Source organism: Chlamydotis macqueenii, chromosome 2, assembly GCF_036417535.1.
Source record: "Chlamydotis macqueenii isolate bChlMac1 chromosome 2, bChlMac1.mat, whole genome shotgun sequence".
NCBI lineage: Eukaryota > Metazoa > Chordata > Aves > Otidiformes > Otididae > Chlamydotis > Chlamydotis macqueenii.
The window spans coordinates 101,422,501-101,442,905 of record NC_141557.1 but is presented as its reverse complement, the minus strand read 5'-3'; the positions used below and the strand labels follow the sequence as shown (position 1 = coordinate 101,442,905).

Here is a 20,405-nt window from a genome sequence, read left to right as displayed (position 1 = left end):
GAAATGCAGGATAATGTCTGTGCCCAGCAACATTTTTAAGGTTCCACCTGTCGTAGGGGTCTTATGTGAAGCGCAGGGTATCCGCAGCACTGTCCCTCTTCAGGAGGAGCTGAATGGCACCAAACCACGTGAGAGGTGTTCAAGTCTCGCTAGGTCAGCAGTCTCAATAGTATTAGTTCAAAAACTCTATGAGAAATATAATAACATTTCAATAAAATTAAAAAAAAAAGTTTTATTTTTGGAGGATCCTGGTATTTACTGGAAATGATACTGTCTGTACAAAAAAGACAGTTGCTTTTTATTTTTACGTGGAATATTTAAATGAAACTAAATGAAGTTTAATGGCTTATAACATTGCATGAATTTGTCAAAACTGATCAGCTGGATTGCTACACAATGAATACTGAAAATGTTCTGGTTTTTAGGCTTATAATAGCCTACAGCCATTCAAAAGTCAAAATGTTATTTGATGATTTCAACATGTTAATGAAATTATTATTAATAGCACATATATTAATCTTAATGATATATGTAAATATAGGCAAATGTAAAGCCCTGTTGACACTGAAAAGATTATTCTACTGCTGAAAGTAAACCTGGGGTTAAATTTGAGTGATCGAGCATAAAACAGTCTGCTTTAATTGCATCAATAAAAAAAATTTCTGATGAAAAACTTCTGATGAAGTTTAAAAATGTAAAAAGCTCAGGAGATTTTGAGTATTTGTTAGAACAAAAAAAAATTTGAAAAGGAATGGATTACTTTATTTGCTTTTAAATAAGCACAAAGTAGTAAGAGATTGCTCTGATTAACTAAAAAGATGTAAAAAGCTTTGCTTTGTTGTTATCTTGATTTGGTATATTATCATATCTAATGAACATGTAAGTGGAGGGGGAGTTGGAGAGTAGGGTGATATCATAGATCACTCTCCACTGTGGATTAATTTGGGTAATAATTTTATTTGACTGGCTTGATTTTTGTTTCTGTGCTTTCTTTTCCTTACGTTAAAACGATCCTTCTCTTCTAAAATGCATGTAACTTTTTTTTTTTCCTATTTGGTGGTATTAACCAAGCTTTAATCTGTTTTTCGTCGTTGCTTGCTTTAACGCCAGGATATTTTTTTAGGAAGGCAGCAGGTTTATGTCTAGAGAACACAGAAATTTCTTGTCTGTAGTTCTACGTAGGAAGCAGCATGATACATTTTTTAATTTTAACATCTATCTTTGAAAAGCTAAATTTTGCTGGTAGGATATGATCTCTATATCGCAATGTGAAAAAAAGAGAGAGTGAACTTTATGATACAGGAGAACTTCATGGCGTTTTACCCGTTGAGGGCCCTGTAGAGCCAGAGGTGTAGTACGGTGACTTGACTAAGTGACAGGCAGTAGCAGCCGCGGTGTCACTGTGTATTATCACCTCATGCTAGCTGGAAGCACTCCCTGAAGCCGATCTAGGTTGTATAGTCCTAGATGAGGTCTTCATGGGTGCTGACCATAAAAAGTTCATCAAAGTAATGAGGCGAAGCGAGAGCTTGGCGCTCATGGGCAGAGCTCAGCACCAAGGAGTGTGAACTGGCTCCAGCTGTGACAATAAAACAGCAGGTGGCTGCTGTCATTAGGGGTGGCAGATGAGGCAGGGGACTAACATTCAGCCCACAAAACTCTCATTTGTTAGCCATCGCCACTGTACCATGCAAAATAGCTTCCATCTCAGTCAATTTTACTCTGCAAAATATTACACAGTCGCCATAAGAAAATTAGAGCCTTGGGTTTACAAGTTCCTTGGATCTTATTATTGGAAAACTCTGCACTGTCAGGTTATGTGGAAAATTAGACTTTTTTCTCCCCTGAACAGTTTGAGGATCTTTACAGTAATTTTATAATAGGGCATTTTCACCCAGGCATGTGTTTATTGGTTAATATTTTGGACTATTTTGTTTGTAACTCTTTATAAAATCAATTCCATCCATCCATTTGGCTATGTGTTGCGCATAACATTGCCTTACTATTCAGTACTATAAAAGTTGCATGCTGATCAGACTATTTCTGTCTCCAAGCCTGTCCAGATACAGATATTTCATGTCATAAGTAATGATTTTAGGGATTCTGCTAATCTGAGAAATTGTATAGAAATGTAACAGCTTTTTGAATTTTGTTTGCTTATTTATGTTTATACTAAATAAGAAAGCATTTTGTATAATCTTTGCAGAACATCATTTAAGCTGCCTAAAATTTGAGGACTTTCTTGGCTGAAATCTGTCCCATGGCAACTCAGCCTTCCAGTGGGTAAAGTGTAGTGAGCCCTGTGGCACACGGGTCTCACGGGTCGAACAGTGGGGAGCTGCATTTGCTCCGAAGCGAGAGCCATTTTACTTGCCCTGTGTTACAAAGCTAAGCAGAGAGTTTTGTGTTGGTGGTTGCATGTTCTTCTCCATAGCTGTGAGCAGCCTCCAGGAAATAACAGTGTTTTGAGGTGGTCATTTGGAAACCTAAGTGTTTTTGTGCACACATAACTCAGTTGTGAACATATTTATTGAATTTCAGTCCTCTAACAGGAATACATTCGTGAAAATCAAAATGTGATGCAATAGTGAATTAAATGAAGGAGTACTGCGTGTGTTGGTACCTGTGTCACCTTTGCTGTCAGGTTCTGCTCCTACCAGCAGTCGTAGGGATCCCGTCATTTTGTGCTACCTCTTGAGATAAGGGGGTGTGGTTGCAATGACAGCAAGGATCAGAAAAGGAAAAGCCCTTCAATTGCAACTTCATTTCAGAAAGCCACTGAGACTGAAAAGAATTTTTCTTTTAAAGAGATGTGGTTTATGTCTCTTTGTTGGACTAAGTTGTCACTTTGTATATAAAAACTGAAGTCCTGTAATTTATCCTGTTAGTAACATACCTCAGAAACTTGGTTGGCAAGCTCAGAAAAAGCCGCATTCTTTTTATTGCCTCTTTGCAGGTAATTTATCAATTCTCCTTTTTGTTTTAGACAGCATGCTATAGGCTTTTCTTTGCAACAAAACTGATTTCTCCTTCACTTGTTTGTTTATATGTACACGCATTGTGTGTAAGTATATGTAGACCCTTGAGATCAAATATGTTTTTTTTCTTAATTCTGTTGGGCACCTCTATAGTTCCCATCTCTCTTGTACTTGATTTGTGGCCAGAAAGGGTCAGAGTTTATCTCAACTGCTGGCTAGGATTGGAATATTCTTTGCCAGAGAACATCATCTGCTGTGTCACAGATATCATCTTTATGACTCTGCTGATTTGTCGGATCTATATGCCTTTGGTTTTCCCAGACTGATGACAATCTTCATACCTAATGCACGCAACATCCATGCTGAACTGCAAGAATGGTGCTTTTTTTTTTTGTGTGCAAAACATCCTTCTAAATTCAGTGGGATTTTTTTTTTATTGTCTTTATTGCTTCAATAACATTTATATCTCAGGTTACTATTCTATTAGTCCCTGCAGTCCTGGCTTTGGACTTCTGTGTCTGAAGTCGATCCTGCTGGACATGAAAGGCAAACCTAAGAAATGCCAGACTTTGTGTTTGGCAGCTTTAGTGACTAATAATTCTCCTGGTGAGCCTGTGGCTGAAGTGGTGAGAGGTGTTACCATTTTCTCATGGGACAAGTGGAGTAACGCCACTGTTACCACCTGGAATTCTCATTTGGATAGACTTCCATGCTGCTGTTAATATCGTCTGCATGCTATACATTCCGTGCTGTCATTTGAGAGGGTTTTGTAGATCTATAGTACTTGTAGAGTGCGTAAGAGTCTTTCTGGTCGGCATATCATGGTTTCCTCTAACAATCCCTCTTACTTTCTTCAGCCAGCCTCCTCTTCCTTCAGTGCTAGGAGGAGGAATTGTTGTAACTCTCAGCTTTTGGGGACAGTTAAGGATGGCTGTGATGGGAGTATCTGGAGAGATTGAGATGCCAGTGGGGATTGAAAACTCCAAGCTTTTATTTATGCTCAACTGCTAATGAAAATGTCTTTTAACAATGAAAAATCAAGCATTAAACAAACATACTAGCCAAATGTTAGGCATACAGTATCATTGGTCTGATGTCACAGTGTTTGGTGGTTCTTAGTCTCTGAGGTAGTGATGGCCAGGTTTGAGAGCCCTTGGACAAGAAAAGCCAGAACCAAGGTGGGTGTCCTCTTCTTTTTCCCCTATGTCTACAAGTACCAGATGCATTTTTGTGGACTGAAACCAATATGATCCAAAGAATTTCCTTTTTTTTTTTTTTTTTTTTTTTTCCCCTTGGCTGGAACCAGTCTGTTCTGATTTGACCACACTGTTGTTAAGGATTAATTCATCTGCATGGTACTTCTGATGGTTACAGATCAGGTCCTCCTGTCATAGTTCTACTGTTTTTATGCAGTTGCAGCTACTTTGGCAAACAGATATTCTGAAGTATTTTGCCTTCTACCTTAAGTCAAGCAGTCTTGTGGAATGTCTGGATGTAAGGCAAAAAGAATATGTTTTACAGCTGAATTTAAGTCTCAGGAATAAACAAGTCAACCAGCACTTGCTTTTCTATGTCAAGCAAAGGCCGAGGGCAAGATTCTCACTACTCTCACAGATCAAGCAGACTGCAGAGTCTTAGCTCCAGCCACCATCTATCACCAGCAGCGTTTTCAAATTTTGGGTAAACTGTCGATAAGAATTGTGTATGTCTTCTGATTGTGTATGACTTCTGAGTGGTTCAGTCGTCAGATAGTGACCAATTTATTCATCTCATTCCTTTCTTCATACCTCACATCTTTGCAAAAGACCACAGGCACTGTAGCTGCTGAATTGACTGAGTTATATATGGTGGCACTGCTACTGCAGACCCTATATGTTTTCTAGCCCACAGTAACTATATTTAGATTTGTTTTAATTTCATAGAATTATAGAATGATAGAATAGTTAGGGTTGGAAGGGACCTTCAAAGGTCATCTAGTCCAACCCCCCTGCAAGGTGTAGGGACATCCCCCACTAGATCAGGTTGCTCAGAGCCTCCTCCAACCTGGCCTTGAATGTTTCCAGGGATGGGGCATCCACCACCTCTCTGGGCAACCTGTTCCAGTGCTCTACAACCCTCATTGTAAAAAAAACTTTTCCTAATATCCAATCTAAATCTACCTCCCTCTATTTTAAAACCATTACCCCTTGTCCTATCACAACAGGCCCTACTGAACAGCCTCTCCCCATCTTTCTTGTAGGCCCCCTTGAGGTACTGGAAGACCACTATACGGTCTCCCTGGAGCCTTCTCTTCTCCAGGCTGAATAGCCCCGGCTCTCTCCTTTAAAGACAGGCAAGAGTAGATTCTTTTGATGACAAAGATTTCACTCTCAAGATAGCTCTTCCTGTAGAAGCTCTGCATCAGCCTGGTAATTCAGTCTGCAGTGTAATTTCTGAGCGGTTAGGAAGAATCACAGAATCACAGAACCATAGAATCATGGCATGTTTAGGGTTGGAAGGGGCCTTTAAAGGTCATCTTGTCCAGCGCCCCTGCGAGGAGCTACATCAAAAGTGACTTTTTGTTTGGGAAGAACAAAAGAGTAAAATTAAGTATATTTGCTTGACTCTATTCTTATTTTATGTGGAAACTCATTGAAATGTCCTTATTTTGAGGTCATCTTACAGGCTTTTTCTCGCACTTTCAGCCTACAGAGACTTTGCTGCTTAGAATCGCTAGGAAGCTCTGTACAAACTGGCTGCAGAAAGTTGGATATTTCAAAACTCCTCTCAGGGCACTTAGAGATGTGGTTCATCTGAGTTTCCAAAAGGCTGAATCTACTTTGAAGAACTTCCCACTTCAAACATCAGTCTGTTCATCCTGCTGTCTCCTTCCAGGCGCGAGATGACAGTATGTGGAACTGATGTGTACTACATGAAATTCCGTATCTGAAGCCCTGACCATGTTAGGAGGTGAACTGGATCGTACGTAGGGAGACAGACCAATGTCTGAAGAAAGGTAGGGAATCAAAAAGGGAGGGGCTGGAGTAATGGTAATGTTGGTTGTACATATTGTGAGGAAAGAGAGGGCATAAACAATTTCTTGGTGGCAAGGTGGGTAGGTGCTCTTTTGGGTCACAATGCTAATAGGTGCTTCATTTACACTTAAAGCATTCCTGCAGCTTCATTTAGGATAACAAGTGTGTTCTCTGGTGGTGTCCTGTTTCGGGGTGTTGACAGTGGTCTCTCTTAGATGCAAGGCACTCCCAACACTGAGCCTAGGGTTGCGTTTCAGAAGTTAGGCGAAGAGATTCTGTGTTGTGGTAGGCTGAAAAGTTGATAGTGGCACTACAGAAAACACATTGTGATTCTGTTTGGTTTTTGTTTGTTTGTTTGTTTGGGGGTTTTTTTTTGTGTGGTTTTTTTTTCTTTTCTTTTTTTTTTTTTTTTTTAGTACTTTGTGCAGCTGTTAGATTACCAAACACCTGTTAGAGGTGACAGTTACAGATGTTTGATAACCAATGAAAATTAATAGGACATGTGATTCTTTTAGCTTAGAAGTGATTTGGTAAGGTGTGTTTAGAAATTTAATTACATGCTGCTGCTGTCTACCATTATCACTTAACATTCATTAACTTCTCTGGATATTGAAACAAACATTTCTTGTAGCGGTACTAATTTTTTCATATATTTGTAAGGTGATTTCCTGTCAGAGTGAGCACCTTCTGACTTTAAAGTTTTTGCTGCTGTTCAGCTATTTTTAGTCTGCTCATTAAGCAAACAAAATAAGTAGAGAGCCATTTGATTACTTACAGTTATCATTTAGCAATTTACTGTATAATAAGCAGTCTCCTATTTATTTCCCTTTTTTACTAGTCAATGGTTTGGGTTTTTTTTACTCCATAACAGAGTTGTGGATATTTAGATGGACAGTAGATGAATTCACATTCAGTAGGAAAAAAACAGGTTTAAAACAACAAAAAATTATTACATTTTGTTTTGTTTGAGAAGAATACTCAGCAGCATATTGTTGAAGGAGATTGTTATTTTTAGTAATGGTGCATGAATAACTTCAGTTTCATTTCTAAGCATAGGTGTTTGGGGAGAATTAAAAGATATGCATTTCCTAAAATTGATTACACTTTGGTTTTTTGTGGGTTTTTTGTTGTTGTTTTTTTTTTTTTTTTTGTCTGACCTGTTTCACTGCTCATTAGTTTTTAGTCTCTTCATAAATGGTATTTTGCTGTGAATTTTAGAGCCTTCCTGATGTCTGGAAGGCGGGGGCAGTGAGGGGATGCCACTGCCTGAAAGTCTCCATTGTTCATTTAAGATGCCACAGGGTGCTGTAAGGAAAGATCCATTTCTTGTTTTCAGAGAAATCCTCTACTTTAAGCTGACTAGTGTTTCTCTTGGTTTGCATGCTGTTATGGCTTGAAACAGCAGACAGGACCTTCTGGTGGTATTTTGTTATGGCATTGTGAAATGGATCATGCTTAGGGCTCCCTTTGTCACTTTTTATTCTTGTGCATCTGAAAGTGTATTGGCAGTGCTTTATATGGTCCAAACTATATTTCTTACGTATAATATTATGCCACATCAGTTACTGAAATATTTGTCTGCACTAGTGTTTATTTGTGCCATCCAGCCTATGCTTTGAGCCATACATTAAGATTCTTTTGAAGTAACTAAGTCTTGTTTTCAGCAGAGAGTTGCACTAACCAGTCCAATGGCTTTCTCCCTCCTTTGGTAAGTCAAAGCCTATGATCTCTGGAAACTCTTGTCAGTGCATGTGAACTGTATCATATTCACTGTATGCCATGTGAGCGGGTTTTTATTGTATCTTCAAGTCTAAAAGTTCCCAGTTGCACTCTTGCGTTTCCTCTCACCTTTATGTTAGTTACAGTTATCACTGTCTGGACTGGGCTTATTCACGCATCTGCTATTGCAGGGTACTTTTTGTGTTTTAAAAAAACCCAAACCACGACAAGACCCTCAAACCAATAAAATTCAGAATGGATCTATAGTTAACTTAAAGGAAACCTTTCTGATTTCAGCTACAAAATAAGTAACTTCAGGAGAGGCAAAGAATTACAAATATATGAGTTCCCTCAAGGAGAAGAAAATAATGTAAATACTGCCAGTGTTTTCTTGTTTTGCCACAGTCCTTGCAGTGACAGACTAAATTTCTGTCCTGGATGCTTTACGTTAAAACACACATCTCTTAAAAGAGGGATGGTGAGAGCGCTTGGCAACTTTGGATGATAAGATCTCTCTAAGCCAGCTTGAGTGGAACAGAAGAGGATGTTTTCTGTTTTATTTAGTTTTGTGTTCCTTTGTACCCAAGTCTCTTCTGCCGGAATACGTAAAAGGAGGTAATTGTGCCCACTGCTACTACTTTATGGCTATGTGGCTAATAATTCTTTCACATCTTGAGGGACATAGATTGGTGGCAGAAAGCAACAAGAATATGTGGAGGGATTTCTCTTGCTTCTGGGTGATAGATGCAGGAATATGCAGGAACAACACAGTCAATTGATTGATAGTGTGCAACTCATCCATAATGATCTGTCTGATATAGCAGTAAATTATTCTTGAGATTGATGCAGGTCATTGAACAGCACATTGACAATCCTGTTGTCTGTCATCCTGTTCAAAGCAAGTCAGGAAAAGTGGCTGCTGTGATACTGAAGTCTACCTTCAGTGCAAGCTGTGTACAGGTGTTCCACTAATATAAGTTCTTGTCTTCTCCCTTCATTTTTTTTCGTTGGGCACTTTGGCTTCATTGATAGCAGTAAAAGTAACAGTAAAAATGTGATGAGGTATTTTTAGAAGAGAAAGTTGTGGTTTGTTGCACTGATGATTTCATATTGACATAAAATTAATTTTTGAAAATGTTGGGTTTTGAACTTCAGCAACAAAACGTCTCCATGGCAAAGTTGAAAAGTTAATAAATAATCAAGAAGCATACCTGATAGTTACATGGAAAATTGTAACAAAGCTCTCCATCTTCAAACTTAAGGCAGAAAGGCTAGTAATTCTCCAAAATTAAAAACTTAATGTTCGTCTTTACGTTCCGTGAATTACCATGATAGTCTTGCTGTGTTACTCTGGTTCTTGCCTTGTTATGAAGGCAAAATTGTCCTCCTTTGCCTCTTTTGGTTTCTCTTTTCAAGAGAAAAAGTTTGCGTTTTCTAATCTGCCAAGTTGCTCGCAGTTGAAGATGAGGAGGAAGGAGCCACGTATGCCAAATGTATGCGTTTTACTTCCCAGTTTAATTACAAGTGCTCGTGAGGGTGGAGCATAAAATAGCCATATCCTTCTTTAACACATGGGGTCAGCAGGGAGTAGAAGGCAGTGGGTCACAGTGCTCTCAGCATCACAGACTGGGTGATTACGCATGACTTGTTAACCTTCTGAAATAGTATTGATTTTTTTTTTTTTTTTTTTTTTTTAAACTTAAGAAGAATAACCATAACCGTTAGCTGGAAGTAATAAGACCTGCTTCATTTGGCTGCTAAATGAGTCAGCAGAAAACCCCAGCTTTCCTACGCAGAGTTCTAGGACTTGACGTCCTGTCACAGAGAGCAGGAAGTTTTTCAGATATTTGGATGTTTTCCACACTAGACTTCGCCCTGCCAGATATTTACTTGAACCTGACATCTTGTCACAAAGGGCATGAAGCCTTTCAGACTACTGGATATCTTCCACACCAGGCTCTGCCCTGCCAGATACTTTCTTTTAAATTGAGTCCCTTGCGCGCAGTCATGCAAGAGAGTTATCAGCGCCCCAGTCTGGACCCTTCAGAATCAGCAGACATCCATGAATGATGGACTTGAAGAAATTCCCAAGAATTTAGACTTTTGATACATGGAAAAAAAAGATTACTTGTTCATAGAAAACTATCACTTTCTGGGCAGTTCTGTGTTTTCCTCTATGCTCTTGTTTCTGACGCTGACCTGCTAAATACAAGATCCTGACAGACAGATGAGATTTGGATAGCAACTTTTCCTATAATTTTGAGATTTTAAAAACTTAAGGTTTTGAGTTCATATAGACTGTTTATGTACTATTTGACTAAATCCTTATCTGAATATATGAAGTTCTACTTTTATGTGTACGAATCTAAAGTACATGTAAAAATCTGTAATTACATATACAAATTTTATTGAACATTCAGAAATACATGTGGGTCATTATATACCTTGAGAAATTGCGCTATTTATTTATCTTACTAATTGATACACCTGTTGGCATGACTCCATGGGTACCACTCATTCAACTACAAAAAATTGGGATTTCCAGCATATTTCCAAATAGAGTAAAGAACAAGACCATTTTCTTCAGGTAATAAGAACCACTGAGTCCATGTTGTTATTTACTTGCCTGAATGTAGCATCCCCCTTCTTGGCATGATCCATGCAGCTTGCCTTGTTTTTCTGGTTTCTTGCCTCAGGTGAAGATACAGGGATAGAAATTCAAGCACAAATCATGGAGAGCAAAAACTGATGCACACAGGATAATATATTATTTCCTCATATTCTGTGATGGTGTATAAAAATTTAAGAGATTCTTTTACTTCTTATTCCTTGAAGCTGTCAGATCTCTCAGGTGATTTATCCAAAATGGTAAACTGTTCTATCCTTTCTGAGTGCCTGAAACCTATGATAAAACCAAGTACTAAATACCAGTAATTTTTTAAAAAGAGCATTCTGTTCTGCTTTTTGGGGGTTTTGTTTGTGGGTGTGTTTTTGTTGTTTTTTTTTTTTTGTTTTTGTTTTTTTTTAAAAAAAAAGGCTTTCAAGGAGCTTTTTTAAACATACTGTGTACTTGGGGTCTGTCATGCAGTAGCTTCCCGGTATTCTCTGAATTAAATTCATGTATAAAGAGGTTCTGGACAGTTTAAAGGAGATGTAAAGGATATTGAGAATATGAATAAAGGGTAGATATTCATTGTTTTTTCTCCTGGATTTTTCTGCCGTCATTGAACATTGTTGTCTGTAAGATAAATTCTCCAAAAGCAGTTGCAGAGAGCAATGTATCCCCTGAAAAGTGATTTAAAATTGCTCTTCAACTGGTGGATACCTTGTTTGTGGAGTGCCACAAAAATAAATCCTCATGCTGGTCCTCCTCAGCAGTTATGTGCAGTCACAAGATGACTGGTTTCTTGACACAGCTTCAAGAGACTTTCTGGTAGAGGTAAGATGTAGCTTCTTCCCTGGAACTAGGCCAAGGCTGAGCACTTGGTAAACACTCAGGAAATAACAGATTTCATGACTTTATGGTCCAGAATGCTCGTTTTGGTTTGTATGTGTTTGTTTTTTTAACTTAGCTTTTCACTAACACAGTGATGTACATATTAAAAGGAAAAAAGCTATTTTAGATTCAAAAGATAATAAACCCTGGAATCTTTTGCCCTCTCTAAAGAATATACTTCACAAAGCCCAATTCTCTCTCTGCAGAGAAAATGAGAGAACAGGCAATACATGACAGATTGTTCTTATTCCTTGGGTACTGCGATGATAAACATTGTACATGCTAAAGAACTTGTATTGCACTAGAATAAAAAGTGGAAGTAAAGATTGTCCGATATGTTTCTTTATTCCTAGAATTAGAGATCCTTTTGTTTTTTGTATGTTAAAATGTGCTTTTATAACTGAAGACAAATCTGTAGAGGCTTCTAAATCAGTTACAGACATTCTCAGAGTGAGTCCAAGTACTGTTTGAAGACTGCCATTGAATATGAGTGGACACATTCCTACAAAGCCACAAGTCTTCTAAACTGAAAACAGAATATTCTGCAAACTTATTTTGGGAAAGGTGCTCATATATTTATGATCAAAAGTGATTTTTATTTATCGTTTTTGTGCAAAAAAAAATTGTCCGTAGGGAGTATGGATGCTATTCTAAAGCTCTGTGTCATTTTTCAACTTATCCTGAAATTTGAACATAGAGCGTATAAGATGGAGGATGTTGCTAGTTTGGAGCCAGAATAGTTGAAAATCACTAAAAAAGTTAAAGCAACATAATGCCACTGCAAGTAAACGAAACCCACCTACCTACTCACCTTTTTGCTCTGCAAGAGGAGGCTTGTAGGAGCAATCTTCCTAACGGATGGAGGGAACTCCCAGTGACCATAACTTGGATGTACAGACTAGACATTTCCGCCTTACGAGAGCTGACCTTCAGGAGAGCAGCTAGGCTGTGACTTCTTGTCTTCATGTGGCTTTGGGGATGAGTATGTCCAGATCAGAGTTTGCAAAACTGGTTCCAGGCCTCTAATCTATCCTGGTTTCCATATATTTGAAACAGTAGAATATGGCAATTACAGGTTTTGATGTGTTTCTGAAACAAGTTAATTTCTAGCATTTGAACATTTCTATTTCCACTAGAATAAAAAAAATAAGGCATGAGATATTCAGCGAAACCTGAATTGGTGCTTAATGCAGCTGACAGAAAGATTCTCTGTGATTTGAAGATGTGTTAGAGCAGTGTATCTTGAAAGCATTCACTCCTTAGGTCCTTACTGGTGACAGCCAGACTTCCCTTAAGATTCATTTGAAAAGACCTAGGCTAAGTCATGTCTAACTATTCAGTTCTGGCAGTATCTTAGGAATAACGGATTTATGTCAGCAGAGGTAAGTTGTTGGCATAGATAAAACCAATATTTTTTGACTACTAAAACAGTAATTGCTTAGAAACCCAGAGTTAACAATCACTGAAAACACTTTTTGTGTTTGTTTTGTAAAGCCAGCAAACACCACTACCACCTCTCTCTCAAAATCCCGTGCTGTGTTTGGTAAACATACCCAAATAGGTTCCACACCTTTCTTTTTTTTTTTTCAGCTTCTCCTCAAGCTCAGCATCCAAACCAAGATGTTTAGACTTTGCCTCAATTCTAAGGAAAAAATATTTTGTTTCAATAAGGGCCGTCTCTGTTTGTTGGTAATATATTGTATCTTGTTCTCAATTTCTTATGGAAATAGCAACTTTGCTTTTATTTTTAAGGCTTGATTCTGTCAGATGGGGAGCTGTTCCTGAGCTATGCATGGCTGCATGGAGGCATTCTGCACTCTTCAAGTCTTAAGTCTTCAAGCCTTACGTTAAAAGCTTAAAATGTTAGTAGGCACTGAGACACTTACTGAGTCAGTCTTCATTTTATTTGTGCTGTGCAACAGCAGCAAAATGGTTACCCAGAACCTGGAGACAACAGAGAGGAAGCAGCTAATGCGAAATTAATTGCTTCCCATTATTAACAAGGCCTTTGATTTTGCAGAAAGGTATGTCTGTCTGTACCCCCTGTATAAGAGATGTTCAGGTTTTCTTTGGAAGCTTTGAATACACAGGCTCAAAGGAAAAAAAAACAAACTTCCCTAGAAATACTGTGTAGCTGGTTGGGATCTTTATATTCCATGTAAATAGCAAAGTATGCCTTTACAACTTTGATTGCACATTGCCCTTTCATAATAATATCTTCGTTTTTATTTATCTTTTAGAGAAGGGGGGGAATGGAGGTTTTTAACAGGAAATAGAGGTATTACTACATTACAATCTGTTTGGTACCTTTCATGGCTGCGTGGAAATGGTTAGTATTTCTGCCAAAAAGCAAAGTCAGTATGTTTTGAATGCCCTGTGCAGTTATTAGAACACATTTTTTTTTGTTGTTTTGTTACAATTATTTTCCCTATGTACATTCTGATGACACTTGCATAGTAATGATGGTAATGGTGGGCTAGATTATTCACATTGTAATAATTATGATGCCATACTTATTAATTGTACAGGGGAAAGTATTTAAGATCTTTTTAATGTATTTTTGTAAAAAATAAGGAAATTGCTATCATTTAAATAAGAATTATATTCTTATACCTGAAGGGATGCACAAGGGAGATTCTGTGTAATAATTTGAAAGTTCCCAAAATAGATCTGACGTGGAGAAGCTGCATTAACATTTTTGTAAAGGAAAAGTAGTGTCTCTCGGCTCTTGTGGCTCTTCTACCCCATCGTGCTAATGTTTTACAGTCCTTCCATTGTCCATTACTGCAAACACGTCCAGATGAATTCAGCGTTTAATGTTAAAAATCTTATAACATGCCAGCTTGATTTGTAGCCCTTCATATCATGGAATGCTAATTAAAATCATATTTTTGCATATGTCATGCCTTTCATGTACATATGCAAATAGAGTCTATTGCCTTTCAGCTATTAGTAATTAACTTTATGAAGGACAGCTGTAATACATAATTAACAAAAATGTTTGCAAGTCCTTTTCACACTGAAAGTTGCAGCAGTAAAATTTTTGATTATTGAGAGAACCATTTTATTTTGAAGCTTCAGTCTGATATCTAAATTGTTTGAAGCAGTCGCATGACATAATTAAATCAATGTTATGGTCTTATCAGCAGAAGAATGGTACTTGATAGGCTCCTATCTATTTAATTACATACATCACCAAAATTAAAGTAAATTATCTGTGTTTTGTTTGGTAGAAACATAATGCCAGGTAGTATATATTTTGTTGCTGCTGTTGTTGCTTTGAACAATGCCTTGCCATTTTGAACAATATTCCTACTAAAAGTGTATTCATGAACATGTGCTTCACCTTTTCCATCCTTTTTTTCACCAGGCTATAAAAAAACCTAAGGCTATTAATTTGTTTCCATGTATATCTCTTTAAATAATTAAGACAGTGAAGCTTGACCAGACATAAGCAGTGATTAAACCATGTGATCTAGCTGTGTTTTTGTCTTACTCATTACAAACAATGGAACTACCTGTATGAAGAAGGGTTTCAGGATGGGCTTACATAAGTTCAAAGATGTAACTAAAACTGTATTAGTTTATAACACGAGAAAATGTTAGTTTGTTAAAATATACAACATACTGATAATAGTCTAAGATGTTCTGATTTGCAAAGGGAAGCAGAAATAGATTTTCCATTCGTTGACCAGCGATGTACGGTGGTGATTACTTATTTGTAGAACAAATGGCCAAGTGATTGCAATCTGAAGAAAACCTGTCATTACAGAATGGACTCCTAGATTTAAATTGTAGTCTTGCAGGGCTTTTTAAAAGTCTGCCTTTAATAAAATATGCTCAAGTGCAAAAAAATTAAAGTATTAATAAAATAAATAATCTTCGTGGGTTTTCTGTTTGTTTGGTAGGGTGGCGTTTGTGATGAAGAAACACTTGAATACTCATTTACTGGGCAAGCATGGACTTGGCACACCCAAAGAAAGGTAAACGACTTTGAAATTCTTTCTCATTTTACCTTATACAGTATGTGGAGACCTTACCTGGAATATTTAGCTTACCCAAAAATGAAGTCACCTGGACTTTTAGCTCAACTCCAACTACAGAGGGAGATAACATGCTTAAGTGCTCTGCCAGTGTGGTGCTTATGACATGTCTGTGGGTGTCAATAGAAAAAATGCTGTAGAAAGCAGTTCTATGTAAAAGGTGTAGGACTGGCACCTTTTTGGGCAGTCTTTTGTCAGGTTATATTATTTTCTCAAAATTACCATAGTGTAACTGTCGCTCCAAGTACAAAATCAAATATATATTATATATATATATATGTTTTTTTTTCTTGCTGGCCTTGATGCTTATAGGTTTATAAAATGACTTTCCAGGATTTATGTTGATCACTGATGTCAAAGCCACAGAGGAATCAAAAAGTAAGTTTCCTCAGTGCGCTTGGGCAGGAACAGAGATCTGGTGTTTTGACTGTTTTTAAAATGAATGTTTTTTGAAGTACAGTTACTTATTTTCAAACTCTTTTTGTGAGCAAGTTATTTTTTTTTCCTGTGGTTTAAAATGTAACTGTGTTTTACAAGCTAAATTGCATTGTGTTTGCAGGTAAACAGATTGTGCCTCAGATTTATTGAGCACATAGTGGCACAGCTATTGCTATTTCATTGAATTTTTGGGGCAGCTAGAACCTTGATGGTTTTTTGGATAGCCAAGAGATTGCATATTCTCTTTCAGTCTGGATAGAGAGAAGTATCCTACTGGCAGGGTTAATTGCTGGATACTTAATACTGTTTCAAGTATTACTGCCTTGTAATTCATACTTCCGATGTAGGCTCTAATAACTGAAGAGTATTTTCTGATTTTGAGATGAAGGAAGGGGAAAATAAATGATAGCTAGGAGTTGTAAGAGAACACTACAAAACTCTTCCTGGGTCGTGTTCATTTCTTGTAAAAGACACTGGAAATGGTCATCAATTAGACCCTTTCCCTGCAAGTTCATCACATTTAAATCACTGAGTCACCTAAGAGTAGAGTTTTAAATTAACACATCATATACACCTTAAGTTTGACTAAGCACCTGTTTAAATGGGGTGTTTATATTTTTAATGAGATTTCCTCTATAAAGGGCTTAACCAGAATTTCCCTAACTCATGGTTGTTTATAAAGTTATGAGATATTCTATTTAATCTAAAATGTAGAATGATGCATTGAAACAACAATTACAGTTTCATCAAAGCAGATATCATATTAAAGTTTATGCTGGTTATCTTTTGTCATAGCACAACAATTATGAAAAATGTTTTGTTCTGGTGGCTTATTTTGTAACTGGAAGCATTCAGTACCAATATGTTCTTTTACAAGGGGGTGCTTACCGTGTAATCATCGTAAATGCAGCACAGAAGTAACTTGCGTTACCCTTGTGAATATGAGCGCAATAAAGGATACGTACGATAGATTTCCAAATATAGTATCTTAGCCTGAGAGGCATGTTTTTAGCCATCATCATCTTGAAATGAATTCCTAAACAAGCTATAATCTAAATCAGTTGTTGCTGGCTTTTGTTTGTGTGTTTCTTCTGAAAGCCTTGTGGCTATTTCCATTTTCCCCATTTCTTCCCACATTCCTGGCCCACTGGCATGGCATGAAGAGGAGGAGGAGGAAGGGGGGTCCCTCCCCTGCCGTCTTTCCGCGCGGTGGCAGGTTCACAGCCCTCGCAGCCTCAGCTGCCCGAGGAGCAGAGAACCCAGCTCAGGCCTGCAACCTCCCTGCCCTGTCTGCTAGCGCAGGCTCTTGCAGCTGTACCCCCAGGCCAGCATAAACAAGTGATATTTGAGTGACTTCATTCTCGCTTCTTTTGAAATTTCTTCATCCATCTTTTGAATATTTCTTACCTACAATACCTTTTTAGCTGATACTTCAGCTTAATGTGGAGCAGCATCAAATAGTAATGGCAGAGCTACAACAACAACATAATTTTCTAGTAGTAGCCCCTCACTGGTGATGGTGGATATTTAAGCCACATGATCAAGTGCAGTAAATACCAAACCAATGTTGCTTTCCTTGTCACCTTTTCCTTCCTTATATGAAAATGTTTGATGCCTTTTAATGGCTTTAGGAACCAAATAAATCCTTCTTCAGCATGTTAAAAAAATCACTTTGGGTATAAACATATTATAAATTAAGTTACATAGTTTTCTTACCTATTTAAAACATTAATGCCTTGATTATAATTTTGCAAGCTTGCTATTTTTAAATTTCTCTAGGACAATATAATCCGTTTATTCTTTATGTTTTGAATTTGATTCTGCCCTCTTGATACATTGCATATAATAGCAAATACTAATAGAACCTAGCTAAATAGGCTGTGACAATTAAATTAATAATGCATTTTATTTGCAAGTGTTTAGTCTTCATGGTTTGACTGATATATGCAAAGATGGTAATTTATTAAAAGTAAATTCATGTAATTGTACTACAGAGTTTGATGGACCAAAAAAAGTTGTCAGCATGACTATCATCAAAAACAGAAAATTGAAATAAGTTCAAAAGGGTGTTTGAAAAAAATAGTTATAACCCATACACCCTGAGAAATTGATACCCTTTTAACAAGCTTCTCAAAAAGGAATTTGTGGTGGCAAACAATGAGATAGTTCTGAGAGGGAGAGAAAAAATACGTAAACAATTTAGTAAGCAGTACTGAACTAGTATACCTTGCTTTCTCTAGCTTTCCATAACCTGTAACTTGTAACTATTGGGTTTTTGTATGCACGAAAGGGAGGTGTTACAGAGGCTGTGGAAGTGTTATATGTGCATATATAGAAAACAAATATAATTCATAATAAGATTGCTACTAAAACATCATTTGAGTTTTTTCTTTTTTTTTTTTTTTTTTTTTTGGAAGACAAAATTGATTTAAGGGAAAAATACTGTACAGTTGAAAATCACAGAAGCTTAAAAAAAATAGCCTTGTTGTAAAATATCTACACACTTCGGCTGCAAAAAACTCTATTGCCTAGTCCATTATGATCATTACCATTTAATAGCTAACTCAAAAGTGGAATGTTTTAACACAAAAATTCCTCTAAGATATTTTTTCCCGTTACTGGAACTGTGGTACTGATTTATTGTCAACCTGAATGTGTCTCAAAACTGGCATGTTATCTGCTAAGTCCAAGGCCAGTACATATTTGGTACTTCAGTGTCAGTAATCTTCATGGGACCTATAACTATATCTTATTGGCAGGATAAATCTTTGGCTACACCTTTATTGTGTCCAGGAGACAATGTGGTTGAGGACAAGGTGAATGCATCAGTAATGTTAATGGTGCCAAGTTCTAATTTCTGTTACATCATTGTGTTACTTAGGTGTAAATTGTATCAAAACACAGAGCAAACAGAGATGTTTCACTATTGAGTTTAAGATACATATATGCACATGCACCAAAAATATGAGCAAGAAAATAAAAATCACTAAGTATTCATCAGTGAGCCTGAATTTTGCTACTATTAAGCACGTCTGGGTTTAGAATTTTTTCATACAAACAATACATTTAACTGTCCTTTAGAGATCTTTTTTTTTCAGGACACCATTATTAGTGTGCAGTATGCATTTTACAGTATATAAGACTCTGTTAGCTAGAATTTTATCTGATACATCTATTTAAACTGTTTTTGTGTAATTATACCAGACAAAGGTCTTAACTGACAGTTATTTAAGTGCCTCATCTTCCTTATGAATTTTAAATGGTGAGTTGCCTCTGAAATAACTTTTTGCATATGAGTAATCCCATTGAGTCAAATGGGATCATTCATATCTATGAAGTTACTTGGAGCACAAACACTGGCTGAACTGGAGCCTGTGTTACAGAACGTTTTCTGTAAAAGTCATTAATAATATTTTTGGGTTTTGTAAGGTTGTTCTGGCATTTTTTCATGTGCTTTGAAAGTCAGATCAATGTTTCAGTGCTAGTAACATCACATGAAGAACATGTGATTTTCAGATAATCTTAATTAATTGGAAAAGCTGTGTAACGATTTCAACTTGAGAGCAACAACTATAAGTAAATGCCTGTTACTATGTAGTAGCAGCCTAAATAGATATGAGATTCTTTTTCAAATAGTTTTGGAAGATAGTGTACTTCTAAAATTTGTGTATTTTTTACACAGCTGCTTTGAAGTAAAAAGAGGAGTTAAAAAGTAAAGAAGGAGCGTGGTTTTTACTGTGCTTGCATAAGCCCATATGAATTTTGGAATTTGAAATGCTACAAATGTGTGGTACAAACATTGTAAAATATATGAGACTGCATGATATGTCACTGGAAGGCATTACTGAGGTCGGAAAGAACAAGTAGCCAGGAAAAATGGATGGGGATTTGATATTTTGTTAATTTCATTTTATTTTGTAATAAATTGCAGTGCCCAGGTATTTCCATTTTGAATGTAAAACTAGAAGTGAATGAAGTCCATCAGTCCAACCCTCTTCTATTTAATTTAACCGTTAATCCTTCTTTTAAAACATTTTTCTTTCTTCAAGTAGATACATTTCTGATAGTTACTATTTGATATGTCTGGTTTGGATAATATTACCCTGTACCTGCAAAGTAAAAAGATCCAGCTGATGTTACAGCATATTTTGTGAAAACAAGTGGCAAAAGTCACAGAGGGATGTGTCACACATACGTATATGTATGCAATCATCTTGTCATAACTTTCTCATGTTCTGAAAGAATGAGTGACTACCTCACAGGAAGGTTTCCAGTTAGAGGTGTTGGTAGTCCGTACGGATACACAGAGGAGAGGCTACTGTAACCACCGGAGGGTAAGGTGCTAAGTCTTGCCATCAAGCTTTGTCATCACCTTTTACTGCTTCTTGCTAAATAATTTTGAGCTTTTCAACTGAAACCTAACATTACTAGTTTAACTGGATGGGACTGAAAAACTTACCTAATTGATTGTTTCCTACATTTGGCTTAGAAAAGATCTTGGAGAGTTACAGAATCATTCTTTGGAAAAGCCGTAAGGAAGGAAATGTAGCTTTTCCTTGCAGTATTTACTAGTTGGAAGCTTGTAATGAGAGGAGGGCAGCGCAGAAGACTCAACATTTCGGCATTGGTTAGGAGCTAAAGTTTTACCCAAGATCTACGTTAAGCTTTCAGTATTTTGCAGGCTTATTTGATCTTCAAAAGCAGTATTTTTCTGTGG

At 37.0% G+C, this 20,405-nt stretch overlaps 1 protein-coding gene across 4 annotated transcripts in view; it reads left to right on the top strand.

Annotated features, from left to right (window-relative positions):
- Positions 1–20,405, top strand: part of ZNF407 (zinc finger protein 407) — a 345,968-nt gene that overhangs the window by 121,622 nt on the left and 203,941 nt on the right. For all 4 annotated transcript variants that reach the window (XM_086740544.1, XM_086740543.1, XM_086740546.1 and 1 more), the window contains one exon: positions 15,116–15,190. In XM_086740544.1, coding sequence (XP_086596670.1) covers positions 15,116–15,190 — 75 coding nt within the window. The remainder of the gene's footprint in view (positions 1–15,115; positions 15,191–20,405) is intronic.